At 47.3% G+C, this 13,556-nt stretch overlaps 1 protein-coding gene across 5 annotated transcripts in view; it reads left to right on the forward strand.

Annotated features, from left to right (window-relative positions):
- Nucleotides 1-3,934, forward strand: part of LOC137353141 (galectin-9-like) — a 45,885-nt gene extending 41,951 nt beyond the window's left edge. For all 5 annotated transcript variants that reach the window (XM_068019182.1, XM_068019184.1, XM_068019183.1 and 2 more), the window contains one exon: nt 1,591-3,934. In XM_068019182.1, the coding sequence (XP_067875283.1) occupies nt 1,591-1,737 (147 nt within the window). In that variant the 3' untranslated portion in view covers nt 1,738-3,934. The remainder of the gene's footprint in view (nt 1-1,590) is intronic.
- The last annotated feature ends 9,622 nt before the right edge of the window (nt 3,935-13,556 follow it).

The raw sequence follows: 13,556 nt of genomic DNA on the forward strand, positions 1-13,556 counted from the left end.
ATTATAAAGCAAAGAGATGAGCACAAACAGGCTTTCTCAGGTTTAAAGAAGGTGAAATTTTCTTAAACTTAAAACTCTAATTCGGTTAATGCCTACGGATACACGCTGTGCCCCATGCTAGCATGCATATGCAATACGCAGATGCAAATAGAGACAGAAAAGAGCAGAAGAAAAATTAAAGTAGAAAGGTTTGAGACAATATCTGAAGAGCTATTATTTTGTTAGTATGCTTCGAGCTCACTGTAGAGTCCTTGATTGTAGGTAGGTCTTGCTTTTCGTTGGGGCCCAGTATTCTTCTTAAACCTTGTTCACTGTAGGAGACTTTTCTCTCTTGGGGTTCATGTGTCTTCAGTTGGTTTTTGGAGTTCTGTGAGAAAGAGATGGGAGCAGACAGGCAGACAGAAGGTCTTCTTCCGTCCAGGAGCAAAGATATTTTTGCCAGTTCAAACACTGTCTTTACAATTTAAAACTCCCCAAGTGGCCAGCAGGGTAGTCACGTGACTGGTATAACCACTTCTGACTTTGTGTATTGGGTGGGTCAGGGGAATGGTCCTTTGTTCCAAGCAGTGTCTGTTAATATGCAAAAATGTCCTTCCAGCCAGGGGCTTGGCAACCCCTTGTATCAGGCCTCCTCTTCATCCAGCAACAATTTGAAATTTAATGTCCATGTGGCGAAATTAATATGCTTCATTCTTGGCAGGTGGAGGCCTGCATGAAGCTAGAGAGTGGTGAGAATGTGGAACTCGCTACTACTGGGAGTAGTTGAGGTGAATAGTATAGATACATTTAAGGGGAGGCGAGATCAGCACGAGGGAGGAAGGATTAGAAGGATATGTTGATGGTGTGAATGGAGCCTAAACACTAGCATAGAGCTGTTGGGCTGAATGGCCTGCTTCTGTGCTATTAATATTTGTAATACTTTGTGAGGTTATACCGGTAGTTTCTATAGAGTAAACACACCCCATATTCGGTGGGATTGCGGGTCACTGAGTGGGTGCAATGTATCCCTATTCCTAGTGCACACTTCCTGTTGAAGGCGGCTCCCCATTGGGAGGCTGGGATTGGTAACTTTGCCTTTCAATTCTTATCTGTGGTGTAGGTGCTCCCAGGGTTCACAGGACGGATGGAGCCCCAGAGACACAGATAGCGTTCTGTATACTGAGGGCCAGGCATCAGTGGGCTCCATTTGGCTTCCAGTTTGGATTTTGAGTGGCAGTTGTTGAGCAAAGATCTCTCCTCTCTGCTGCTTGTGAGGGTCCTGCCTGTATGTCTGGTGATTCAGGTGGATGTTAAAGATCCCATAGCACAATTCCAAGAGCACAAGAACCAACATTCCTCCCTCAACCACAAATCACCAAATAACAGACTATCATTTATCTTGTTGCTATTTTTGGCATCTTGTGTGCAAAATATGTTGCTTTGTATGATATCTGACTTGACACTCCAAAGTAATTCATGTGTGAACATGCTGTGAGACAGAGCCAATGTAAATACATGTCCTTTGTTGCTTCAGACTTTGTGTTGGATCAGATTACAAAAGAGCCTTTTGATGCACGGATTTCCTGATTTTATGGAATTGTTTTTTGTCAGGTGCTGATTGTGGTTCAACCAACCTGCTACAAGGTCTCGGTCAATGGAAGGCACCTGTTCAACTTCAACCATCGGCTCCAGCCCCTGAACCAGGTTGATCATCTAGAGGTCACTGGCGATATCAGCCTTTCTCTTGTGCAGTACTAACATTTTGGACTAAATGATCTGCTTTATTTGTGAAATCAAATTTCTGTGCTTTGGAGAGTCCCACATTCTTTACTATTAACTCTTCCTTTCTTGAAGAATAATCCTTAGTGTCAACTCTCCTTCACAGAGCCCAAAGGATGGCCATTTTCATTGATGGCAGTGAAGAAGGTCTTGCGTGGCACATTAGCCAATGGCAATGAAACATGATTCCCATGGGTTTAGACTTGGCTTGTGTTTGGAAGCACTTTTTTTTGTGTTTTTGTATATGTACAGTTATATAGAGCAGAACAGCCACATGTTCACACTCAGTGACACAGAGCAAGGGATGGGTGCAGGTCTGATCTTCGCTCAGTTCCCAATCTCTCAGAAATAAGGGTGATGGGGAATGGATAAGGGAGTCATTCCTGGTTTATCTGTGATGGTTGGCTTATAGGGGCACTTGTTGCTATCTTGGACTAAGCCATGTGCCCACATTTGCCAGCTTGAGGGGCCAATCTCATCAAAGAAAAGTGACCAAAACAACCTGAGAAAGTTGCCGCAAAACCCAATATTTAAAAAAATGCTTGATTCCGTTGAGGTTTTACTGCTTCCCAAGCAGAAACTAGTGTAGACAGTGTTTAAGAGAATGCTGCTGATTGGCAGGGAAATCAAATGACTATCTTTCAAGGAATTTCAAATAAGAATCACCCAATGAAAGGCTGTTATCTAGAGGACTCAAGGGTAAGAATTTCCCCTCTCCCCTTATTCCTCGCCTGCCCCAGTTGTTTATAGAATCATAGAATGACACTGCATAGAAGGCCATTCAGCCCATTCTGCCTATGCCAGCTCTTCAAAGGAACCATCCACTTAGTCCCACTCCCCTGTGGCATAAGGTTGTGGCACCTTCCAGCTCTTGCTTGTTCCCATTGCTGGCAAACGAAACATGGTGTTCTGCTGTAGGCAGACTTTGGTGGGTTTCAGGCAGCTAAAGGAGCTTCTATATTGTGTTAATCACAAGGAACCCGAGAGTTGATCGCAAGCAGCGAGATGCAAAAACGCTGGGACTTGCCAAAAGCAGATCTTGCCACAGCCAACTTTACTGAGTCCTATGGTTTCCGTCGGCTTCCTGGGATTCAGTGGTGAAAGTGAACAGCAGGCTGTTGCTGGCGGGAATGGTTAAGGACCGAAACTTACCTTTTCCAAGATCCTTTTCCAATGGATCTAAAAGATCTATATTTGGAGTCTTTTTTTAAATGAATGGAATTTTATTCATTTCAAACTGAACCACGAACTAGAAGGAACAGTCAGGAGTATAAAGCTGATTTCAAGCCCAACTGGTGGCTGAAATAGTCTGGAACTTTCCAGAATGCTGTCCCAGCCCTAAAATTGTTCATTTGATTCGTGTTCTGATGATCAGATGTTGTGAATATTGTCTTTTTTGCATTCCTGGGATTCTTGGAAGAATTGTCAAAAGGTTTGAGGCCATGCGCTTGAGCAAGCTGAAATCTTTAGCACAGCTCTCTGTCTATCTGCAGTCCAGCCTATGACTGCCTGATATAGATCATGTTATTGCTCCTGGCTGACTCCTGACAGAGCTACCATAGATAATATTAGTCAACTAGATGCACCTCTGTGGATCCCAACCTGATCCCCCCACGATTAGGATTAGAGAGAACAAAAACAGACGATTCTCAGCTCAATCCCTGGATGGGTATAATCTTCTCGTCATGTCCCCCACTGTATGCCAGGATAGCTCCCCGAGGCTCATGACCAGGAATTAGCCTGGAGCAATGTGTGATATTGCTATACAAACCCTTAATACATTGGGGTCAAAGTACTTTGGCTATTCTGTGTGAGGCTCCATCCATTTAAACATTTGGACTACTTGCTCTATTTAAAATGGCAGTGAGAGGAATTTCAATGCATCATGCTAACATGGAACAGCGGACTTTCAGGATTATAGAGTTTAATCAGCAATGGTAATGTATCACTCACTGTATGGAAATACTATTGTAGAGATTAGGATGGGGGTTCAAACTGCCACCATCTTGGAATAAAGAATGATCCCTTCTTATGACATCTGTGCCCCTGAACAGAGACCCATCAATTAATGCTTTGTAACATTTCATTGTAAAGGTTTATTGATTGATAGAATGTCTGTGCAACATTGTAACATTCTGATCACTGAATGTTTAAAATAACTGTATATTTACAAAAAGAGCCTTTTGCATTTCATTTGCTTCCATCTTGCATGTTGTTGCCATGTGAACCAAGCGAATGCAAGAGGAACTGAGAAATCCGGGAATGTCGGGAATCTGTGCCAGAGGTAAACATAGAAACATAGAAAATAGGAACAGGAGTAAGCCATTCAGCCCTTCGAGTCTGGTCCGGCATTTATTATGATCATGGCTGATCATCCAACTCAATAGACTGTTCCTGCTTTTGCCCTATACCCTTTGATCCCTTTAGACCCAAGAGCTATATCTAACTCCTTCTTGAAAACATACAATGTTTTGGCCTCAACTGCTTTCTGTGGTAGTGGATTCCACAGGCTCACCACTTTCTGGGTGAAGTAATTTCTCCTCATCTCAGTCCTGAAAGGTTTACCCTGTATCCTTAGACTATGACCCCTGGTTCTGGACTCCCCCACCATCAGGAACATCCTTCCTGCATCTACCCTGTCAAGTCCTGTTAGAATTTTATAGGTTTCTATGAGAGTTCCCCTCACTCTTCTGAACTCCAGCGAATATAATCCTAACAGACTCAATCTCTCCGCATACGTCAGTCCCACCACCCCAGGAATTAGTCTGGTAAACCTTTGCTGCACGCCCTCTATAGCAAGAACATTCTTCCTCAGATAAGGTAGCAGAGGATGCTGGCAACACATAGCAGGCCCCTCAGCATCTGGAGGACAAAGGACAGCTCAACATTCTGGGTGAGGACTCCTTGCCTGACAACAAATGGCAGGACTTCAGACCCTCCTGCAGAGTCCGTCCCCAAGGTGGATGGTCCTGGGATGGAGAGTTGAAGAGATTGAGATGGGGAACAGGCCTCCCACCAAATTCCAGCCCTTAATGTTGACCACCGACTTACTTGATCCCCCACCCCTCCACCCCCACTGCCACCCCTGCGCCCCTGCTGTGGATGACGACGTCCTCCCAGTGTCGTGTAAATGACAGTGACAGGGTGGGCTAGGTCTACGAGCCAGTTCCCCATTGTTCTTGTCTCTGCACCACCAATGGGAAAGGCCAGGAGGAGGGAGACACCGTTGGGGGGTGGGGTGGGGGGGGGGGGGGGTGCGGAGAGAAGGGCTAGGGGGAGCAGTGGGGGGAAGCTGAGGAACAGGTTTCATAACTGCAACACAGATGATCTGGTCACTTCCTCCTCTCCCAAAGCCTCCAACCACCCTTTCTTTTAGGCTTCAGAGCTAATCAATTCAAGGGAATGATAGCAAAGTAGTTATTTTTCTGGATTAGTAAAACAGGCCTGGATTAATAATCTGGATTTATGGGTTGGAGCAGAAGACTCTGAGATGAGTATCGATGCATGAAGGAACAGCTTCTCACTGAGCAAAGTGTGTGCATTCTCCACTCTATTAATGGCCACCTGTCATTTGAAAGGTGAAACAGCTTGTAATTCTTTCAATTTAGTAAACTTCCCCTTACCCCCACACCCCCTTCTCCCCAACCCCTCTCCCCTCGCACCCCCTCCCTCCTTGCATCCCCTCCCTCTCCCTCCATGAAATTGCACAGTTTACTTGTTAGGGCCCCTGCTCAGGGATAGGAGCTAACAATCCCACTGCCTTGTGGGCGTCTTGGGAGAGACCAAGGCTAAGGGAGTAAACCTTAACAGAAAATCCAGAGAGGAACCCATAAGGTGGTCATGTGTCACCTTTGGCATGTTTCCGGCAGTTCCTGCAGCCATACCGGTGCCAAACGTCATGCTCTGCACTCCTTTGTACAGCACTAGAAAGGCCGAGAGGGGGGTTTTGACGCTTGGGCAACTCACAACCTCCATACATTCCGCCCAGGCAGGCGCCATGGAGAGGTCACTCCATAGTCTCCTCGCAACGACCAAAACAACACGGAAGGCAGCAGTTACGGGTTATAAATCCAGCTCAATTGGCGTAGAGGTTGGGTGCCACGGGTTACCTTTGTCGGCGGGAGAGGTCATCGCATCTCACTGGATAGCTACAGCCCGCTGCAAACCAGGCAGCCCCCCTGTCAGAAAGGTTCTGTCCTGCCACGGTCCACCTGCTTCAATAGGTGCTTGGAGCTCAGGGTCATTGTCTGACAAGTGGACTGCAACACTGCACCAAACAACATGACAAAAAAAGGAAAGAAGGTACCAAACCTTCGTTTTGCAAGCTGGAAGGTCAGAACTATGTGTCCTGGCCTGTCGGAAGACCTTACAGAAATCAACGACTCTCGGAAGACCGCCATCATTACCAATGAGCTCAGTAGACTCAATGTGGACATTGCAGCACTTCAGGAGACACTCTTCCTGCGAGCGGATCTGTAAGAGAACAAGACTACACCTTCTTCTGGCAGGGTAGGGATCCTGAAGAACCAAGACAGCACGGAGTGGGCTTCGCCATCAGAAACTCTTTGCTCAGCATGATACAGCCACCTTCAAATGGCTCGGAACGCATACTGTCCATCTGACTGCTCACTGCCTCTGGCCCAGTACACCTACTCAGCGTCTATGCTCCAACACTCTGCTCCCCACCTGAAGTTAAAGACCAGGCCTCCTCCTGAAGTCCCCAACATCACAGATGCCGGAAATCAGCCAATTCGATTTACTCCGCGTGATATCAAGAAACGACTGAAGGCACTGGATACCACAAAAGCTGTGGGCCCTGACAATATTCCGGCAATAGTACTGAAGACCTGTGCTCCAGAACTTGCTGCGCCCCGAGCCAAGCTGTTCCAGTACAGCTGCAACACTGGCAGCTACCCTGCAATGTGGAAAATTGCCCAGGTATGCCCTGTACCCAAAAAGCAGGACAAGTCCAACCCAGCCAATTACCGCCCCATCAGCCTACTCTCAATCATCAGTAAAGTGATGGAAGGTGTCATCAACAGTGCCATCAAGCGGCACTTGCTCAGCAATAACCTGCTTAGTGACGCTCAGTTTGGGTTCTGCCAGGGCCACTCAGCTCCTGACCTCATTACAGCCTTGGTTCAAACATGGACAAAGGAGCTGAACTCAAGAGGTGAGTTGAGAGTGACTGCCCTTGGCATCAAGGCAGCATTTGACCTAGTATGGCATCAAGGAGCCCTAGCAAAACTGAGGTCAATGGGAATCAGGGGGAAAACCCTCCGCTGGCTGGAGTCACACCTAGCACAAAAGAAGATGGTTGCGGTTGTTGGAGGTCAATCATCTGAGCTCCAGGACATCACTGCAGGAGTTCCTCGGGGTAGTGTCCTAGGCCCAACCATCTTCAGCTGCTTCATCAATGACCTTCCTTCAATCATAAGGTCAGAAGTGGGGATGTTTGCTGATGATTGCACAATGTTCAGCAACATTCGTGACTCCTCAGATGCTGAAGCAGTCCGTGTAGAAATGCAGCAAGACCTGGACAATATCCAGGCTTGGGCTGATAAGTGGCAAGTAACATTCGCGCCACACAAGTGCCAGGCAATGACCATCTGCAACAAAAGAGAATATTACCATCGCTGAATCCCCCACTATCAATATCCTAGGGGCTACCATTGACCAGAAACTGAACTGGAGTAGCCATATAAATACTATGGCTACAAGAGCAGGTCAGGGGCTAGGAATCCTGAGGCGAGTAACACACCTCCTGACTCCCCAAAGCCTGTCCACCACCTACAAGGCACAAGTCAGGAGTGTGATGGAATACTCTCCACTTGCCTGGATGGGTGCAGCTCCAACAACACTCAAGAAGCTCGACACCATCCAGGACAAAGCAGCCCACTTGATTGGCACCCCATCCACAAACATTCACTCCCTCCACCACCGACGCACAGTGGCAACAGTGTGTACCATCTACAAGATGCACTGCAGCAATGCACCAAGGCTCCTTAGACAGCACCTTCCAAACCCGCGACCTCTACCAACTAGAAGGACAAGGGCAGCAAATACATGGGAACACCACCACCTGCAAGTTCCCCTCCAAGTCACACACCATCCTGATTTGGAACTATATCGCCGTTCCTTCACTGTCGCTGGGTCAAAATCCTAAAACTCCCTTCCTGACAGCACTGTGGGTGTACCTACCCCACATGGACTGCAGCGGTTCAAGAAGGCATCTCACCACCACCTTCTCGAGGGCAATTAGAGATGGGCAATAAATGCTGGCCTGGCCAGTGATGCCTACATCCTATGAATGAATAAAAAAAACATTCTACGAGGAACTCCATAATATCATTAGTAGTATTCCTAATACCGAACATTTGTTCCTGCTGGGGGACTTTAACGACAGGGTTGGGACCGACCATGACTCGTGGCCCTCCTGCCTTGGGCGCTATGGCATTGGAAGGATGAATGAGGATGGCCAGAGACAGCTTGAGTTGTGTACCTATCACAACCTTTGCATCACCAACTCGTTCTCTCATACTAAACCCTGTCACCAGGTTTCATGGAGACACCCAAGATCACGTTGTTGGCATCAGCTGGACCTCATCGTCACAGGGCGAGCCTCTATAAACAGTGCCCAAATCACACGCAGCTTCCACAGTGCGGACTGAAACACCAACCACTCACTGGTGTGCAGCAAAGTTAGACCAAAGAAGCTACATCACTCCAAGCAGAAGGGCCACCCGCGCATCAACACTAACAGAATTTCTTATCCACAGCTGTGACAGAAGTTTCTAAATTCACTTGAAAAAGCTGTTCAAAACACTCCTGCAGGGGATGCAGAGACAAAGTGGGCCCACATCAGAGACGCCATCTGTGACTCAGCAATGACCACCTTTGGCAAATGTGAGATGCAGAATGCAGACTGGTTTCAATCTAACTAAGAAGAGCTGGAACCTGTCATGGCGGCTAAGCACACTGCACTGTTGAACTACAAGAAAGCCCCCAGCGAGTTAACATCCGTAGCACTTAAAGTAGACAGAAGCGCTGCACAAAGAACAGCCAGGCACTGTGCAAATGACTACTGGCAACACCTATGCAGTCGTATTCAGCTGGCCTCCGACACCGGAAACATCAGAGGAATGTATGATGGCACTAAGAGAGCTTTTGGGCCCCCCCTCAAGTCTAAATCGGGAAACACGATCACTGACCAACGCCAACAAATGGATCGCTGGGTGGAGCACTACCTAGAACTGTACTCCAAGGAAAATGTTGCCACTGATACTGCCCTCAATGCAGCCCAATCTCTGCCAGTCATGGATGAGCTGGACGAACAGCCAACAAAATTGAAACTCAATGATGCCATTGATTCTCTAGCCAGTGGAAAAGCCCCTGGAAAGGACGGCATTACCCCTGAAATAATCAAGAGTGCCAAGCCTGCTATACTCTCAGCACTCCATGAACTGCTTTGCCTGTGCTGGGACGAGGGAGCTGTACCACAAGACTTGCGCGATGCCAATATCATCACCCTTTATAAGAACAAGGGTGACTGCAGTGACTGCAACAACTACCGTGGAATCTCCCTGCTCAGCATAGTGGGGAAAGTCTTCACTCGAGTCGTTTTAAACAGACTCCAGAAGCTGGCTGAGCATGTCTACCCTGACGCACAGTGCAGCTTTCGAGCAGAGAGATCCACCATTGACATGCTATTCTCCCTCGCCAGCTACAGGAGAAATGCCGTGAACAACAGGTGCCCCTCTATGTTGCTTTCATAGATCTCACCAAAGCCTTTGACCTCATCAGTAGACATGGTCTCTTCAGACTACTAGCAAAGATCGAATGTCCACCAAAGCTACTAAGTATCATCACCTCATTCCATGACAATATGAAAGGCACAATTCAGCATAGCGGTGCCTCATCAGACCCCTTTCCTATCCTGAGTGGCGTGAAACAGGGCTGTGTTCTCGCATCTGCACTGTTTGGGATCTTCTTCTCCCTGCTGCTCACACATGCGTTCAAGTCTTCAGAAGAAGGAATCTTCCTCCACACAAGATCAGATAGCAGGTTGTTCAACCTTGCCCGTCTAAGAGCAAAGAGCAAAATATGGAAAGCCATCAACAGGGAACTCCTCTTTGCTGACGATGCTGCATTAACATCCCACACAGAAGATTGTCTGCAGAGACTCATCGACAGGATTGCAGCTGCCTGCAACGAATTTGGCCTAACCATCAGCCTCAAGAAAATGAACATCATGGGATAGGATGTTAGAAATGCTCTATCCATCAATATCGACGCCCACACTCTGGAAGTGGTTCAAGAGTTCACCTACCTAGGCTCAACTATCACCAGCAACCCATCTCTCGATGCAGAAATCAACTAGTGCATGGGAAAGGCGTCCGCTGCTATGTCCAGACTGGCCAAGAGGGTATGGGAAAATGGCACACGGACACGGAACACAAAAGTCTGAGTGTTTCAAGCCTGTGTCCTCGGTACCTTGCTCTACGGCAGCGAGGCCTGGACAACCTATATCAGCCAAGAGCGACATCTCAACTGATTCCATCATCGCTGCCTCTTGAAATCAGGTGGCAGGACCATATCTCCAATGCAGAAGTCCTCGAGGCGGCCAACATCCCCAGCATATGCACCGTACTGAGCCAGCGGCGCTTGAGATGGCTTGGCCATGTGAGCTGCATGGAAGATGACAGGATCTCCCAAGGACACATTGTACAGCGAGCACATCACTGGTATCAGACCCACCGGCTGTCCTTGTCTCCGCTTTAAAGACATCTGCAAACGCAACATGAAGTCCTGTGACATTGATCACAAGTCGTGGGATCAGTTGCCAATGATCGCCAGAGCTGGTGGACAGCCATAAAGGCGGGGCTAAAGTGTGGCGAGTTGAAGGGACCTAACAGTTTGCAGGCAAAAAGACAGAAGTGCAAGGGGAGAGCCAACTGTGTAACAGCCCCGACAACCAATTTTATCTGCAGCGCCTGTGGAAGAGCCTGTCACTCTCGAATTGGCCTTTATAGCCACTCCAGGCGCTGCTCCACAAACCACTGACCACCTCCAGGCACTTACCCATTGTCTCTCGAGACAAGGAGGCCTAAGAAGAAGAAGAATTTGCTGCTAACAGTGCAGTCTCCTCTACATTTGGAAAACCAAATGCAGATTGGGTGATCACTTTGCCTGACGCCTCCATTCAGTCCGCAGGCGTGACCGCAAGCTTCCAGTTGCCCGTCATTTTAATTCTCCTCCCCACTCCCACTCTGACCTCTCTGTCCTCAGCCTCCTATTTTGTTATGTGGAAAATTGCCCAGGTATGTCCTCTACACAAAAAGCAGGACAAATCCAACACGCCCAATTACTGCCCCATCAGTCTACTCTCGATCATCAGTAAAGTGTTGGAAGGTGTCATCGACAGTGCTATCAAGCAGCCATTGCTTAGCAATAATCCGCTCACTAATGCTCAGTTTGGGTTCCTTCAGGACCTCAGCTCCTGACCTCATTGCAGCCTTGGTTCAAACATGGACAAAAGAGTTGAACTCAAGAGGTGAGGTGAGAGTGACTGCCCTTGGCATCAAGGCAGCATTTGACAGAGTATAGCATCAAGGAGCCCTAGCAAAACTGGAATCAATGGGAATCAGGGGGAAAACTCTCTGCTGGTTGGCATCATACCTAGCACAAAGGAAGACGGTTGTGGTTGTTGGAGGTCAATCATCTCAGCTCCAGGACATCACTGCAGGAGTTCCTCAGGGTAGTGTCCTAGGCCCAACCATCTTCAGCTGCTTCATCAATGACCTCCCTTCAATCATAAGGTCAGAAGTGGGGATGTTTGCTGGTAATTGCACAATGTTCAGCACCATTCGCGACTCCTCAAATACTGAACAGTCCATGCAGAATTGCAGCAAGACCTGGACAATATCCAGGCTTGGGCTGATAAGTGGCAAGTAACATTCGTGCCACACAAGTGCCAGGCAATGATCATCTCCAACAAGAGAGAATCTAACCATTTCCCCTTGACATTCAATGGCATTACGATTGCTGAATTCCCCACTATCAATATCCTAGGGGCTACCATTGACCAGAAACTGAACTGGAGTAGCCATATAAATACCTTGGCTACAAGAGCAGGTCAGAGGCTAGGAATCCTGTGGCGAGTAACTAATCTCCTGTCTCCCAAAGCCTGTCCACCATCTACACGACACACGTCAGGAGTGTGATGGAATACTCTCCACTTGCCTTGATGGGTGCAACTCCAACAACACTCAAGAAGCTCAACACCATCCAGGACAAAGCAGCCTGCTTGATTGGCACCCCATCCACAAACATTCTCTCCCTCCACCACCGACGCACAGTGGTAGCAGTGTGTACCATCTACAAGATGCACTACAGAAACGCACCAAGTCTCCTTAGATAGCACCTTGCAAACCCGCGACCTCTACCAACTAGAAGGACAAGGGCAGCAGATGCATGGGAACACCATCACCTACAAGTTCCTCTCCAAGTCACACACCATCCTGACATGGAACTATATCGCCGTTCCTTCGCTGTCACTGGGTCAAAATCCTGGAACTCCCTTCCTAAAAGCACTGTGGGTGTACCTACCCCACATGGACTGCAGCAGTTCAAGAAGGCAGCTCATCACCACCTTCTCAAGGGTAATTAGGGATGGGCAATAAAGGCCTAGTCAGCTTCACCCACATCCCCCCAAAAAAAGCTCAACATAAGTCAAGGAACAGCATCTCATCTTTCGATTAGACACTTTACAGCCTTCCAGACTCAACATTGAGTTCAACAATTTCAGACCAAAATCTATGTCCCATTTTTTTGTACAGCAGCTGTTGGTGATGGGCAAGCTTTCTGCCCTCCTTAAATAGGACTGTGAACGTAGAACTGGTTACTTCGGAGGCCTCCTCCGGGAAGATTGCTCCATTGGGTACGCTGCCAGTAAGTGTGGGCTCAGTATCCCCATTTGGTCCCTACATTAGGGTCCCAAAGCCCCTGGGAAAATCCAGCCCATTAACTCTTGTTTCTCCATTTCCAGCATTTTTGGTTTTAATATAAGTAACTTCTACCTCCTTCCCTCCAATTGTCATCCCTGTTCTCAGCTCCTTTCCTGATTCCGCTGGCGATTTTCTGGGTATCTCAGCCAAATCCAATGGGAAATGGATAAGTAACTGGCATAACGAAAGGAAGCAGCAGGTACCCATCAGGAAAGTGATAACAAGAACAATAATATTTATGCAGTGCCTTTAATATTATTAAACGACTCAAGGAATTTCACAGGAGCATTATAAAACCAACTTTATAAAAGCAAAATAAAAGCAAAATACTGCGGATGCTGGAAATCTGAAATAAAAACAAGAAATGCTGGAACCACTCAGCAGGTCTGGCAGCATCTGTGGAAAGAGAAGCAGAGTTAATGTTTCGGGTCAGTGACCCTTCTTCGGAACTGACAAATATTAGAAAAGTCACAGGTTATAAGCAAGTGAGGTGGGGGTGGGGCAAGAGATAACAAAGGAGAAGGTGCAGATTGGACCAGGCCACATAGCTGACCAAAAGGTCATGGAGCAAAAGCAAACAATATGTTAATGGTGTGTTGCAAGACAAAGCATTAGTACAGAAAAGGTGTTAACAGACTGAATATTGAACAGCAGCCAGTGCAAACATGAAAAAAAACAGTGGGTAAGCAAACTGAACAAACTAAGATGAAATGAAATAAATGCAAAAAAAAAGGGTTGTAAAAAATGTGAAAAAGAAAAAAAGAGAAGAAAAAAACACTAAAAATGAAAGTA

This window comes from Heterodontus francisci, chromosome 40 (genome assembly GCF_036365525.1).
Source record: "Heterodontus francisci isolate sHetFra1 chromosome 40, sHetFra1.hap1, whole genome shotgun sequence".
In the NCBI taxonomy this organism is placed as follows: domain Eukaryota; kingdom Metazoa; phylum Chordata; class Chondrichthyes; order Heterodontiformes; family Heterodontidae; genus Heterodontus; species Heterodontus francisci.